The following is a 16,727-nucleotide window of genomic DNA, read 5'->3' on the forward strand; positions in this document are numbered from 1 at the left end:
CCAAACTCATCCATATCTTGTTTTTCGCCATGCTGCTTCTTAAATAATATGCCATTATGAACTTTCCACCTCTCTAGCCATCCGTTTGTTGCTTTGAAGTCTTCTAAACCCAGTTCTTCGAATAGCTGTGCTGCTTTCTCCATCAGCAGAGGCCCACTGATTAGCAGTTGATGACTTCTAGCTTCAGCAAACCATCGCAGCAACGCCTGTTCAACATCTCCAATTCTTTTCCATTTTCTGGTAGGATTGCTTTTCTTTTGCCAGTCTTTCAATATGGCTTGCTTTTTTTTTTTTGTAAATCCGAGAAATCTGGCTAGGATGAATGTTGTAATGTTTTGCAATAGAGACCTGACTCTTCCATTGGTCTCTTAAGACACGTTCAGCCAAAGATAATGACTTTAGTCTAGCATGGTGACAAGTTCAGCCAAAGACAAAGATTTTTGTCCACACGACGCCATGGTGCAGTTCCGAAAGTTTGAACACCTGGCCAAGCCTAGACTGCTGATCCAAAACACGTGGCTCATCCACGTGAGAACGTGATTGCTTTTAACCAGAGTGAACATAATGTGAACAAATAGAGATGGGACCTATAACATCAGTGTGCACAAGCGGATTGTGTGCTTATCAGAATTGCAATAATCCGGAGTTTACGTCCATTGACTTTAATGTAAAAAAAAACGGGGACCATGGTGATAGGCTGCGAATAACTGAAGCGTGCACTTAACCAACGTGCACTTAGGTGGAGTCAACTATAATTTGTATACTTTTGCATAATTTCCTAGACATTCCAGGTAGGTAAATAACATATTATACAAAATTTAAAGCTAGATGTTTATTCTCCACATGAAATGGGCTTTTTTCACCAATGCTTTTTAAAATTATGACATCTCCAAAACTGACATACCCTAATGCCACACAAACCTCTACCACTCCTAGAGGAGGTGCAAGGTTAACTGCTGCATCTTTGGAAGTTTTGCTCTGCTTTCCCGCTCCCTAGCATCCCCAAATTGGCCCTCAAAAATGGGCACAGAAAAAAAATTGGCACTACCATTGCTATTCTATAAAGGGCATGCATCCTTTCTAGAATTGTGCTTAATGCCAAATCCTGCATCAGGCTTATGCCTGCTGAAACCTGGTATTAAATGTGGGTGCCCAAATTGGGCACAGTAACCCAGTACTCCATAACTATGCAAATAACATTTTCCTCCCATAGCTATGCCTCCTTTTTGAGAGGCATACTATAGAAATTGGATGTTCCGCCTTATAGAATACCATGCAGCCAGATGTGCGCATAAATTTTAATGGGTACCAATCAGCATCAATAATTAGTTCTTAGAACCCAATTACTGATGGTTCAGAGCTCATTATTCAATTAATTTGCAAGCGTATTTCAAGTGCACACACAAATTTGGGCATGCAAATGTGAGCAACATATATAGAATCCAAGTGTGAAAAATTTGGGAAGTTCTGATTTTAATAAGTTCTTATTTGATAGACGATCATGAGTTGGTCTAAAGCTAAAAGCTGGTAATGGCAAAGGTCAAAAGCTAGTTTCAGAAATTAATCATATTTCTGTAAATGCACAATATTCAGAGAGCTTACCTGTGCCAAAATATTTTGTTCACGCATTAATTTTTGTCTTTCTCGATTTGGTTTCATGACCACCATGTCTAAAACATCTTGTCCATTATTATTTACACCAGCCACAAAGAAGATAAGGTCTTCTAACAACTTGGTTACAAACCTATAATAAAGTTATAAATAGTTATTAATGAGCAATGTTAAATGTAAGAAAAACAAACCAGCTGATCTGGTGCAGCACTGGTAGGTCAGAAATCACAATCAGTTGAAAAGTTAGGTTAAGCCACTTATTTCTCAACCCATGTCATAACATTAGAATATTCTTTAGTCTTTACAATGGTGAAGATCTGGAATGACCTTCCTCCAGATATCAGAACACTTGCATCATTGACTCGTTTTAGAAAAATCCTGTAAACATATTTGTTTACGAAATACCTTACAGATAATTGCTAGAATTCTCATTTAATCCGGTTCAAGTCCCTTCGGGGAATATAAGATCAAAGATTAGATTAGATTAGAATATAAAAATGGCTATACTGGGTCAGAACAATGGTCCATCTAGTGCAGTATCCTGCTTCCAAGCATAGGAGCCAGTACTGTGGGTCTTGGGCACCCCCAATATTAAGTAAACTCTTTGGCTTTGTCTAGGAAGTGGTTCCATTAGATTTACCACCCCCAATCATTTTCAAAAATTGGCTCCTATGTCCAGTGGCCAATCCAAGTCACAAGTAGTGGAAACAAAGGCGAACTGTAAAACCAAGTGGCCAGCCAGGACCTGATAAGAAAAAGAGCTGAGGTGGGCCATAGCTGTCATCACTCCTGCATCCCTCCTGCCGATCTTCACAGGGGTGTGGGGGGTTGATTTTCTTTTTAATTCTTTTAAGTTCAGGAGTGGGGGAGGGTGGCCGTCATCAGGGGAAGGGTCCTTTTTTTTTTTTTCTAATGGAGATAGATATTGTACTGTTCCTGCCCCAAACAGCTGAACAGCAGGAAGCTGCTTCAGGACTTCTGCTGCTCAGCTGTTTGGTGCTTTTTTTTTTTTTTAACACTACCGACACCTCCAAACCTGTCAAAGATTTCAGAGTATTAAAAATCAGCATTTCATTTTGTGCATTACCAAGGCATCACTCAGAGTGCTCATTTTAATATTAAGGACCTCATTATACAACATTTGCATAGCAGAGTCGGAGGCTGCTAGAAAGCACAGAAAAGACCACGGAGAGCCATTATGTGCATCGGTAGGTAAAATACTTTGCCACTAAACTGGTTAAAACTGGTTTAGTATCGCTCATTAAAGACACGGTGAGTTTTGAGCATATAGGCCATTGTGATTTCGAAAAAAGGCTGCAGTAAGAGGGAGGGGTAGGTGATAATGATGGTATGGGGAAAGGAGATATATGATAATGACATGGGATGAGAACAAAAAGAAATGCATGTCCTCCTATACAGTGCAAAATAAAGTCAACAGATGTAAATTCTCAACACCAACATAATTCAATCACTAAATTTAAAATAAAATCATTGTCCTACCTTTGTTGTCTAGCGATTTTATTACTTTGATCACCTTGTTCTGCTTTCCTCAGTCTGTGTTCTTAATATTGTTACCTGGATGTCTCACCGCCATCTAAAATTAAACATGGCCTAGACTTAACTCCTTATCTTTCCTCCTAAACCAGCCTCTCCCCTTCCCCCCTTCTCTATATCGGTGGATAACACTCTCTCCTCCCTGTCTCGTCAGCTCGCAGTCTCGAGGTCATATTTGATTCGTCTCTCTCCTTCTCATCACATATCCATCACACTGGCAAAACTTGTCATTTCTTTTTCTACAATATTGCTAAAATCTGTCCTTTCTTTTCTGAGCATTTTGCCAGAACCCTCATCCACGCTCTCTTAACCTCTTGTCTGGATTACAGCAATGTGCTTCTCGCGGGTCTTCCACTAAGCCACATCTCTCCCCTTCAATCTGTTCAAAATACTGCCAGGGTTGTTATACCCACATTACTCCTCTCCTCAGGTCACGTCACTGGCTGCCTGTCCAACTCTGCATACAATTCAAACTCCTCTTACTGACATTCAAGTGTATTCGCTCTGCAGCTCTTATTTTCTCCCCCCCCCCCTTGAGAACTCCATTCATCAGACAAGTCCCTCCTGTTGGTAACCTTCTCCTCTAGTGCCAACTCCAATCTTGCTGTATCACATGCCTGCAACAACCTGCCTGGCTTGTTGCATCAGGCTCCGTTTATGGCGACATTCAAATCCAGGCTGAAAGACCACTTATTTGAAGTTGCGTTTAAATCCTAACCCTACCAACGTTTCTATCTATCATCCCCTCTATAGTCCCCTAACGCCCCCTCTAATTCCCTACATGAATACTAAGATCAGACTCTAATTTTTGTTCTATGTTATTCTGCCTCATTAACCCACCTCTAATTCCCTACACGAGCACTATGTTCTGACTCCTCCTTCTGTCCCGTTTGTCATAATTAAATTGTAAGCTCTTTTGAACATGGACCATCTCTTGCACGTCCAATGTACAATACTGCGTGCACCTGATAGCGCTATAGAAGTAATAAATTGTTGCTGTTTCCAGGTCTCCTTTCTATCTGCTTTTTCTTTTCTCACCTCCTTTCTTCTTCAGTGCCAAACTGAAACAAGGCAAGAAGTGATCTCTCACATTTAGCTTTCTTCAATGTTTCTGCTTCCTTCTCAAATCTATCTAGCTTTCCCTCTTCCCTTCATTTCATGTGCAGTCTGTCTCCCCTTTTCCTTTCCCTTCATGTGCAGTATGTTTCCCTTTCCCACCCCTCCCCCTTATAAGCAAGCCTTTCACCCTCTCTTTTCCCTTCCCTTCCACATGCATTTCCCTCTCACTGCCCTCCTATCCAAAATGCAGCATTTTCCCCTCTCCCTTCCATTCTATCCAAGTACAGCATATTCACTCTCTCTTCCTTGCCCTTCAATCCAAGTACAGTATATTCCCTCTCCTTTCCCTTCCATTCATGTACAGCCTTTCCCACTAATCCTTCCAAACAAATTCCAGGCCTATACAGAAAACCTGGGCATTGCTTTACTCTGAGTGTCTCTTTTCTGTGTTTTTCTATTTCTTAAGTCTCTTCACAAGGTCTCCTGTCCTTTTGACATTTTTCCTCTCTCGATGTCCACCATCCATCTTTCCTCTGCATCTCTTATCTGTCCTGTCCAGCGTGTCCCCATCCCTACTGCCCCCAAATTTAGTGTCTACCCTCTAGTGTCCCTATTCTCTCCTCATATTAATAAGCCCCTTTAATGTTCCTATCACTTCACTTGTATCCAGCACTGACCCTGTGTTTCTGTCTCCTACACTCAACATCGGTTCTATGTCCTTGTCTCTTCCCATGTACAGCTTCTCCCCTCGCTCCTTCCTTCCTTCTTCACCTTGACCTCATGATAACACAGAACCACAGTAATTGACAGCAGATAAAGACCCACACAATCATCCAGTCCTCCCAATAAGGTAGCTAGAGCAGCATTCACCACTCTGCAAGTGCCCCAATCACCCACAATTAAATACTGGTTGTCACTGGAACAGCATCTCTCTCTCTCTATCTCCACTAGTTGTGTTTCTTCCCCTAGTCCAGATGATCTTTCTCTCTCTCTCTCTCTATATATATATATATATATTCTTAACCCATAGAAACATAAGAGTTGTCATACTGGGACAGACCGAAGGTCCATCAAGCCCAGTATCCTGCTTCCAACAATGGCCAAACCAGGTCATAAATACCTGGCAAGATCCCAAAGATTAAAACAGATTTTATGCCGCTTATTCTAGGAATAAGCAGTGGATTTCCCCCAACCCCTTCTCCTTTTCTTCAAGTCTCTCCTCTCTCTCTTCCCTCTGTTTCTCCCCTCCCTGTGTCCAAGATCTCTCCACTAAGGGGATGCCCCACTCTTGGAAGATCTTGTGGGAAACACACCCTTAGGGACCACTCATGTGGTTGCACCTCCATACGCAGCCTGTCTGCTAGATTGTTTTCCTTGCCTGTCAGATATGTGACCTTGAGCACCATTCCTTGGCAGTAGGGCCATTGCCACATCTCAGCTTCCTGACCCAGGGGGTAGGAGCCCATACCCCACTACTTGTTAACACGGCTGATCTAGAATGTTTTAGGGGGGTTTGTTTGTATTTTCTGATGAATATGCATAGACTACAAACTCACACATTCATCCATCTGAGAAGGGTTACCTTCAAAAGTTCATCATAAAATGCATTGAGTTAGTCCATTGCTTTTTGTTTTATTTCTTTTTTTTATATATACCTTTATTGATTTTTAAACTAAAAAAGTATCATACAATTGAATAAACAGTAGGTATTATATAAATTACACTAATATCTGTAAAAGTAACATATACAACATTCAAGATTTATAGTTATCTTATTTATAATAACAACATAATATAACCTAATATATATTATAAATAAAGAATAAAGTTACCCAAATGTCCCCATCAATATTTATTCCCCTCCCTCCAACCCCCCACCGCCCATGGATGTGTAAAGGTACATGAAGAAAAGGAAATAAGATAAATACATTATTATAATTTCACAAATTTAGTCAATGGGCTCCAAACTTTATTAAATACAGCACTAAGTCCCTTATACTCTGCATTAATTCTTTCATATCTATACGTAGTGCATATGTTCACCCACCAAAAAGTGTAACTTATTCTATCATGGTTCTCCCAATTACTCGTGATCAATTGCATGGCTACACCTGTCATGATCATAAATAGACGACTCTTATATTTATCTAGAGTGGGTTTTACATGTAAAATTGTTCCACAAATTATAGCCTCATATGATAGTGGAATATCTGAATCCAAAATTAGATTTATTTGTCCCCAGATTGACTTCCAAAATATAAATATAAATTGGCAAAAATATAGCAGATGATCCATATCAATATGATAATGCCAGCATCTATTAGTCTTAGAACTATCTATTTTATTTAATTGAACAGGGGTCCAGAAAATCCTATGTAACAAAAATAACCATGTTTGTCTCATAGATGCCGACGCTGTACATTTCAATCTCCAAGTCCAAATTCGTGGCCAACGAGACACAGAAATATACTGTTTTATCTCGATGCTCCAGATATCTCTAAGACTATTTTTTGGCTTTTTATTCAAAAAATCCAGAAATCAATTTGTACCTCTGGGCAGCCTGATGTTCTACTAGATCAATTTGGTAGCAAAGGATTTGCAGGCTAAAATAAGTTTTTAAATGTTTCCATTCAGGGAACCCACTCTGAATAGCCTGCTTCAATTGCAACCAGCTATATTGTTGAGATTTTAAAATTCCAAATGAATGTTGCAGTTGTGAAAAATCAAGCAGGTTTTATTTCTTTATATTACCTTGGAAAGTGGACTAACACCATTTCATTAAAAAAAAAATAGAATATGATAGGTACCTTTAATATGATGCCAGCAGTAGAAAAATCAATTCACAAACCTTCTGGTTTCAGATGGCCAGTGTTCATGGCCGTCTTTAACTTCCAGTGCATAGGGTAGGGAGAGATTGCTTCTATATTTTCACAGTGCAAAGAGATGAAATACCAGAGGAAAAATCCAAAGAAAAGAAAAAAAAAAAAAAAGGTCCAGAGATGTTTCCCCGCTAAAATAGTGCTCTGCTTAGTCTAAGTACAGCAAGACATTACCAGGAAGATTTTTTTTTTTTTTGGTAATTCTTTATTAATTTTCAAATCAAATACAAAGTGCAAAGAATATACAGTCAATTAATGCATTAAACAGCACTTACATTCAAACAAATAATGATACACAGTATATTTCCTCCCACCCCCACCCTCCCTGGATGTGTGTAAAGGTCAATTAGGAATTAAAGTCTTATTCGATTACTCAGTTTTAACAAATTCCGCTAATGGACCCCATGTTTCCTTACATTTTTTATTATGTCCCATTTGTTCAGAATTCATTCTTTCAAATCTATAATATTGACATAAAGTTTCCCACCAAAAGTTAAAATTCAGTCTGTCCCAGTTCTTCCAATTTCTTGTTATTAACTGCATAGCTACCCCCATCATAATAAGCAGTCTGTTTTTCTTTGAATCAATCAAGTTGCAATAAAGTCCCAAATAAAACAATGTCATATGACAGTTGAATAGAAGCCTCCAATTTCCTATTAATTTTACCCCAAATAGACTTCCACAAGTTGAGTATCAAGGGACAATAAAACAACAAATGGTCCAGTGTCCCTACTTCAAGATGACAGTGCCAGCATCTATTAAACTTTGAACTATACAACTTTTGTAAAAGAACAGGGGTCCAAAAAATTCCATATAACAGAAAAAAAAAACAAGTTTGTCTCATAGATGCTGACGCTATACATCTCATTCTCCAAGTCCAAATCCGTGGCCATTGAGTAGTAGAAATCTGCTGCTTTGTCTCAAAGCTCCAAATATCTTTTAAACTTGTTTTAGGTTTCTTATTCAAATATTCTGATATTAATTTATACCACTTGGTGGCCTGATGCCCTTGAAAATCTGTCTGGAAACATAGGTCTGGCAAGCTATACTGATTTTTTAAGTTACGCCAATCAGGGAACCCTTTCTGAATGGCCTGTTTCAACTGCAACCATTTATAACTTTGAGATTTTGATATGCCGAAAGATTGTTGCAATTGTAATAAATTTACCATTTTTCCATTCTGAATTACATCATCTAAAGTATTTATGCCTGCCTGCAACCAATGTTTCCAGACAATTTTAGACTTGCCGATTTTTATCTTGGAGGGATTGACATGTGGATTGTTGTACTGAAACCGAAGTTAAGGCATCAATAAATTTTTTGTCTTCCAGGTAGTTTGAAGAATAATATTGTCCTTGTATATTCGAAGAAGCTTGATACTCAAAATATGGTTAAGACGTAATGGGGCCAAAAGATGACTTTCCACTATCAAACAGTCAGGCAGATTCTCCATGAGTTCAGGAAGGAACCAATACATACCCTGACACAATATAAAGGCTTGATGATATCTGTAAAAATTTGGAAATTTACCCCTCCTGCCGACTGTGATTTTTGCAAAGATACTAAGGCTATTCTAGCAGTTTTACCCAGCCAAAGAAATTTTGTAAGAATCTCATTTAATTTTTTATAAAAGAACTTTGGAAATAAACTGGTAACATACTCATTTCGTAACAAACCACAGGCAAAATCATCATTTTGATGGCTTGTACTCTCCCTCCCCCCCCCCAAGAAAGATGAAAAGAACATAAGAATTGCCACTGCTGGGTCAGATGAGTGGTCCATCGTGCCCAGCAGTCCGCTCACGCAGCGGCCCTTAAGTCATAGACCAGTGCCCTAACTGAGACTAGCCTTACCTGGTTCAGCAGGAACTTGTCTAATTTTGTCTTGAATCCCTGGAGGGTGTTTTCCCCTACAACAGCCTCTGGAAGAACTTTCCAGATTTCTGGGTGAAGAAGAACTTCCTTACGTTTGTACGGAATCTAACCCCTTTTAACTTTAGAGAGTGCCCTCTCATTCTCTCTATCTTGAAGAGGGTGAACAACCTGTCTTTATCTACTAAGTCTATTCCCTTCATTATCTTGAATGTTTCACTCATGTTCCCTCTGTCTCCTCTTTCCAAGGGAGAAGAGGCCCAGTTTCTCTAATCTCTCACTGTACGGCAACTCCTCCAGCTCCTTAACCATTTTAGTCGCTCTTCTCTGGACCCTTTCGAGTAGTACTGTGTCCTTCTTCATGTACGGTGACCAGTGCTGGACGCAGTATTCCAAGTGAAGGCATACCATGGCCCGGTACATCGGCATGATAACCTTCTCTGAACTGTTCGTGATCCCCTTTTTAATCATTCCTAGTATCTGTTCACCCTTTTCACCGCCGACGCACATTGCGCGGATGGCTTCATCGACTTGTCGACCAGTACTCCCAAGTCTCTTTCCTAGGGGCTCTTTCTGAGTACTGCACCGGACATCCTGTATTCATGTATAAGATTTTTGTTACCGACATGCATCACCTTACACTTATCCACGTTAAACATCATTTGCCATGTCACAGCCCATTTCTCGAGCGTGTTTATGTCACATTGCAGGTCTTCACAATCCCCCTGCGTCTTCACAAATGAAAATATGATATAGACTTTGCTATTAGAAATAACTTTTTTAATTTGTTAGTGATTTATATAAGCGTGTTTTTTGTTTATCCTTAAGTATCTTTTCACACTTTCCTTTATGGGAAATTTGTGTCCTCCTTTTCATTTTGATTAGTATTAGGTGCATAAATATTAAGAATCGCCAGGGTATCTTTTCCTGAAGTAATATTAACATAGAGCCATCTACCCATGGGATCAGCCTGAAAGTTATCAAATGTAGTAGAAATCTTCTGATTAACTAGGATTGCCACACCTGCCTTCTTTCCAGTTGCTGGTGCGAAAAAACAATGTTTTATCCACTCCACCCACCCCCTTCCAATTTAGCCGCCTTGGCAGCTGACTGATGAGTCTCTTGTATGAAATAAATGTCTGCTTGTTGTTTCTTCAAAAAATTAAGAATCTTTTTCCTTTTTATGGGATGATTAAGTCCATTGACATTTAAAGAATATAACTTTAAAGCCATTTTATTTGATTACAAAATCTTAAAGAATAAACCAATAATTTCCTATTGACCAAATTTAAAAATAAACTTTCCACACACATCCAGGACTCTAATCAATAAATCCCCCCTTCCCACCACCAGCCCAACCCTGTAAATCACACGAAAACCTGTATGCAAACATTTAGACTCGGAGATCACCATCCCCCCTCACAAGCGTCTTAATTTATTCCAAATTAACACTCCATGTTCTGCAAAATATTAATAAGTTCAAGTATAAAAACACAATAGCTTATAAATACCATATAATGTTAATTCATCATAATTAATTAATAAAATAAATTACTAGTTATCATTAGTGGGGGGGGTTTAAGAACAAGACAAATCATACATTCTAGGACATGAACATTTTTTTTTTTATTATAGTTTTATTAGGATTTTTTATATACCGTCTATAAAGGTTATCTAAGTGGTTTTACAGTCAGGTACTCAAGCATTTTCCCTGTGCTAATTGCCAATTATCGGCGCCGATTGGCTTCATAAACAATTAAGTTGTGCACCAATTTCCACACGCAGCTTAGGACCCCCCATATATAGAATGTGACTCATTCAAGTGTGTACATTTGCATGAAGATAGTATAAATATAAATAAATAAATAAATAAATATATATATATATATATATATATATATATAAATAATTCATTCATTATGAACTTTACTCTACTAAGAATATCAAAATTCCTGAGATTCTATTAACTAATATCAGCCATGTTCCCAGAAATTATCCATTAACAAAATGAATAGTCATAAACCATAATAATAAACATCCATAAAGAATCTACTGTTAGACACCATCAAATGGAAACTATAAGGAATAAATGACACCATTATAACCATAGTTAAACTCATAAGTACATACCAAATTTAATAAAATGAAAATTCAGAATCCATAGAACAAATAAAATAAACAAAGATTCTAGAGTTGAAGTTAATTCATATAGTTCCTTATATTAAATTAAACCCAAATCCCACTATTTGCCTATCACTATAAATACCCCAAATGTAAACAAATTCATAGAGAACAAGAATCTCCCAATGGATTAACAAGACCATTTTAAAAACATATAATTTACTATTATGGTCAGTTATTCTAATGCTGCTGAGTCGTTGGTCAGAAAACGTTATGGCAACTAAATAAATAAGAACTGAAAGAATATATAGAGCCTTCTGGAGGAACTTTCTTCTATTTGTAATCAGAAATCCAGGGAAGCCAAATGGCACTGCAGCTTCTTGAGGCAAGACAGGCAATCTCTATAGTTACCTCTCGCGCTATCAGAAACGACTTCTTCAGCTCTCCAGCACAATGTTATCCAATGAACAACAGTAAACTGTAGAGTTCCTCCCCTTCAAGTTTGTTTTGTTTTTTACATTAAATATTTACTTTTACTGTACTCAATCCAAACATGGCATTTCAAAGTTCCATTTTCTTGCTGCACATAGAATCCAGACACTTCCAGGAGAGTGAGCAAACAGGATGTTTGAAAGTTAGGAGCTTGGGAAGAACCTCTGTTTCTTATACCCATTTTGGCCATTTCTTTCTGTCAGTGCAGAGCAGTGTGTACATGTTATATTATAATCTCTCAGGCAACTTTTCTGTTTAGCCTCTTAAGAAGGTTTTTAATATCTTGTCTAGATACAAAGAACTTCCTGTATATATAAAAACTTTCTTCATTTGTAGGTGTAGGAATATATTCAGTCCTTCACTAGCAACAGATTCTGCAATCTGCCAAGTCAGTGGTTAATTATGGTTTCCATGTGATGCTCTAGAAGTTATTTCATCAATATTTTCCTCTTCTCAGAAGCGCATCTCGCAAAGCAATCTGCTTATCCGTGAAGGAGCATTTATTTTTGGGTTGGATGTTCTGGCTCTATCTTAGCATCATAAAGTTCTTATGTTTCTTTTTTTCCATGTTGGTGGAACTGGCATATGGATTCAGTTTCGTTTTTTCCTTCACAAACTCTTTTCTCTCTGTCTTTCCAGCCATGATTGTGGCCAGCCATGTTTCTTTATCAGACTTGGGCTTCTTATAGAGATGTTCAATGTCCCTCAGTGAATGCAGCTCACCCCTGCTCTCTTCATCACTCTCTATAGAGATGCTCTTCCTCTTCTGTGCTTTGCCTGGTGCAGCATTCAGTTCTGTCGCTATTTGTGCAAGGCAGATTTTCTGAAAATCCTTTTGTTTTAGGAGTCGGCTAGTGCTGACTGCAGCCGCTTTTGCTTTTTGATCTTCTACTGGCATGACTTTCAACTTCTCTGCAATCTCTTGCTGCTCCTCATCTGAAGAATGATGCACATCAATCCACTCTCCATCACTGTTAGCGCCACTGAGGCTGGTACTTTCCCACTTATCTTCCTCACCATCTCCTTTGTCTTCATGCTCAACCTCCATCATTTCAGCTCCCGGGATATAATCTTTGGCATCCAGCTCTCCATATTCTTGTATTCTGGCTTCGGCTGAGGCATTGAGTGTTGAAGTGATTGTGACTCCGAGGCACGCTTCATATGTGATTCATTCTCAGTATGTTGACGTTTAGAGCGCTTCGATGGTGAAGAATGTGTAGATATATGGCTTCTTTTTTTTTTAACCAGGATTCCCCCGAGGCAGGCAGCACCAAAGAAATAGATGTTTGTTACTGTGCATTTGCATCTGAATTTTCAGACATTATTGATGTCCACCTGAAAAATTCTTCATATCTCAACTTTCTGACTTTAAGCAACTTCTTCTACAATTTAGAGCAGACTGTGCAAGAAATGTTCCAGTGTTCAGGACCTAGGTTGGTGTTGAACACACCAGTTGTGTGGGTCTGTACCTGAAATGGTCCTTGGACAATGAGTGCATCATTTGAACCCACTTAAAACCTTGGACATGGATGGAAAACCCACTGATGCAAGATCAAAAGACAATGGTAAGGGTAAGGTTGAATGAAAAAAGGACAGTAAGGGTTTGGACAGTAAGGCTAAGGATAAATGAAAAAAGGACAACACTCACTGATTTTGAAAAGGTTGAAAAAGGCCTGGTAGGCCTAAAGATAATAGTTATTAAAATATAAAAAATTTTCCCCTCCAAAGGGACACCATCTTGTAGTTGTAAAGGGGCTTGTGTGTTTCAATGACTCGGAGGGCTAGGTTGTAGGGCTACCCATATCAGACTGGCCTCTGAAGAGAAACCAGACAAAGAATGTCCCACATGAAGACCAATATAGTGTTTTGAACGGTTGCTCAAGCTGGAGTTCCATGGCTTATCAAAGTTGATGGCTTTGGCAGCCTCCCTCTTGTTTAGTGATGGAGAAGAGAAGGGGGAATTGATGGAGAAGGGTTAAAGTTCCCTCCTTCACAGGCTTCTATCCCACAGCTGAAGCAGTTCAATTTATAAGGCTTTTGTACTCCAACTTGCTCATGGTAGGTGGTCTCTTTAGCTCATCTGTTGGTGGATTCATTTGGCAGCAGTATAAACAAGGTCTCCCTGAGCCCCGCTCTATATCGGCCCCACCACAACACTTAACTTTTTACCCCTTAAATCACGTTACAGTTGTTCGTATCTGTCTTTGTCTTTGAATACCTTCTTTATTTTATATTTATTTTAACTTTGTTTGTAAACCTCTTAGACTTAATGATAGGAGGTATATCATATTAAAATAAAACTTTTGAAACTTGTTCATAATGAAATTACGTTTTATATGAAACAACTTTTACAAAAGTTATAACTGGGGATTCTACTAATAAGCACGGTACCTTGGAACATCCTGCAGCCAAATTTATCAAAGGTTCTGCCAGGAGGAATGCTGGCATATATCCTGAAATGCTGTATTAAGTTTATTATTAAAGCAGATGTCACAAGGAGAGATTGATGCTGCAGTTGAGGCCTGCTAAAACCTGGACAAGATTAATTTCTATATAAAGTGTCAAACTTGGGTGGAGCCACTGGGACTTGGAGAGGAACTTCCCAGTTCTTAAGCATAGCATCTTTCAGTAAAATGTGAAAATTAAGCTTATGGCAATCTTTCGGCCATTCATTATAATCCAAAGCATCAAACAGCTCAACTCCACTTAGATTCTGACTCCATTTAAATTGTTAGAGCCTGTCCCATCTGCCTGATGAATTTTGTAAATGATAAACTTCAGGTGGGTTCTTCCAGCGAGGGGATGGAGGAGATGGGTCTGATTCAAGATCATAAGATTCTTCAACAGACAAGTCTGGATAATCAGAGGAGAAATTGAGTTAGATCCGAATCATATTCCTCAATGTTTCTCTCTGGAGATGGAGGATATCGGGAAGAATGTGTAAGGAAAAAAAATGTGTAAGGAAAAAAATGTAAGGAAATGTGTAAGGAAAAAACGTCAATACTCCCAGCTTGAAATCAGACTGAGTGGTTCAAAATTAACTTGGTCAAAATTATATAAATTTGAACCTCGATGATAAAATAAAGTAAAAAAAAAAAGAACTATTAAGAAAATAAGAGAGAAAAACAAAAGGAAAGGCGAAAAATGACGTACTTGCAGGCATTCTAAGAAAACATTACTTCTTAGCTCCCAGGGATGGGCCTGCAAGTCAACTTCGGGTAGGAAGGCAGACTTTGAAAAAAATTTAAAGTGACAGTACACTTTTTATACTGTCTGTACTGAGCTCTGTGGATGACATCACACACATGTGAAAATATGCTGCCTGCTTGTCCAAGGATAATAATTTTTTCTCTTAGGAAGTTTTCCTTATGTCATTTCTTATTTTTATCCCTTAATGTCTCCAGATCAAGGGTGTTTTCACTCCTCCCCTTTTTTCTTTCTCATTTAAAGGATCATATTGTTATTTTTTTTTTTCTTTTATTATGTTTCATTATTCTTGTGATTTACATGATGTTAGAATACAATTGCCTTAACAATATTATATTTCTGTTCAAGTTGAACAGAATATTTTTTAATGAGTACTTACTGCCACTCGTTTTGTAGGAAGTAAGGCTCACATGGTAATCTTGCACTAACCACTTAGTACATAGAAATGGAGCTGCATTAACCGATTAGCATAGAAATGCCCACTCTTCACCCCTTGACATGCCCCCTCAAAAACCATTATTTTCGCGCATTGATTTGGCACTTGCCACTGGATGCTTAAGCATCTTAGTAAAAAGGGTACCTTAGATAGCAGTTGAATATTGCTTCTATCTGGATAATTTATCTGCCAACCCTTGTAACTCCCCCTAATTCAGCCCACTTTTGTACATAATGGGCAATTAAATGATTTCAATAACAGGATACTATATATATAACTTTATAAAATAAAGAAATAAAATCCAATTATGCATTCACCAAATATCAATTTGATACTTCACTTTTACACAGATATCTCAGAAAATACAGAGATAAAATCCAAAACTTCATTAGCTAAGAAAATGAATTTGCATGACTGCAATTATTGGGCAACAATATTATGACAAAAGCCAAGAAAATATAGCATCTAATTACTGAACTTTGATAAATCAAAAAAATTAAAGGTTAACACATGGGTGAGCAAATACAATCACTGAGGACAATCCAGCTGAATTTTCAAGATTCCTGCAGTGAATATGCATGAGATTGATTCATATGTACTGACTTCCATTGTATGCAAATTGATCTCATGCATATGCATGGTAGAAATCTTGAAAACCCGAATGGTTCATGGCTCATGAGGATTGTAGTTGCCTACTCCTATACAAACAGAATGTGAGGGGTATTTCTGAGCTGTAGTTGGGCAAGCATCAAAATCAAATAAATTAATATTATATGGATAAGAAACCATAAAGAGCAACATTATAGTGCAGGAAAGCATAGCTCTCTGCTATATTTTAATTTCCACAATTTAGAAATGCTCACTCACCTTCTTTCATTTTGGGTAATTGTTCCATACTCTAATTTTTGAACTGTTGATGCCAAAACCTTATTGGCATCATTAGCAAAATCCAAATCTCGAACTTCAGATAAAGGAACAGATATGATGGCAAAAGCTTCCTTGTCTTCTTTTGTTTGGCAAGTTCCAATCTACAATTTTCAAACCATACAATACTGTTTTATTGGAATTTTGATACACAGTTAAAATTTCTTGAGCTAAACTTCAAAAATTAATATACCCTTTTCAGATCAAAAATAACTCCAAAATGAGATTAGGATTTTACCTTGATATTTTTCCAGTAGATAGGGATGATATGCTGAACTACAGTGTTATCCATCTGTGCTCTTGAGCATACTGCAGAAGATGTCAATCACAGCTTTTCAACTCCTCCTCCTTCTCTATGGCCTTTGCTGCCTCCTTCAGTTCATACCAAAGTTGGCAACAGCTCTACAGAAGAATGCAGGAGAAGGAGGGGTATGGAGATTTCTCTGAAACCAGGTGTCTGATCTGCTCAGATGAAGTTAAAACAATCAATGACCAAATAAACAGTAATGTAGTTAAGACATTAACAAGCCTCTGAGAGGCACAATGAATCAAAGAAAATATAAGTTAAACAAG

The 16,727-nt window shown here is 38.1% G+C and overlaps 1 protein-coding gene across 5 annotated transcripts in view; it reads right to left on the reverse strand.

The window, feature by feature from the left end:
* ITPR2 (inositol 1,4,5-trisphosphate receptor type 2) overlaps positions 1 to 16,727 on the reverse strand; it is a 665,265-nt gene that overhangs the window by 456,633 nt on the left and 191,905 nt on the right. For 4 of the 5 annotated variants that reach the window (XM_033951965.1, XM_033951964.1, XM_033951967.1 and 1 more), the window contains exons 12-13: positions 16,098 to 16,258; positions 1,603 to 1,744 (exon numbers count right to left, since the gene is read on the reverse strand). In XM_033951965.1, the coding sequence (XP_033807856.1) occupies positions 1,603 to 1,744; positions 16,098 to 16,258 (303 nt within the window). Of the gene's footprint in view, positions 1 to 1,602; positions 1,745 to 16,097; positions 16,259 to 16,392; positions 16,567 to 16,727 lie in introns of those variants that run through there. The other variant, XM_033951968.1, reaches the window with a different exon arrangement.

This window comes from Geotrypetes seraphini, chromosome 7, assembly GCF_902459505.1.
Source record: "Geotrypetes seraphini chromosome 7, aGeoSer1.1, whole genome shotgun sequence".
Classification (NCBI taxonomy): Eukaryota; Metazoa; Chordata; class Amphibia; order Gymnophiona; family Dermophiidae; genus Geotrypetes; species Geotrypetes seraphini.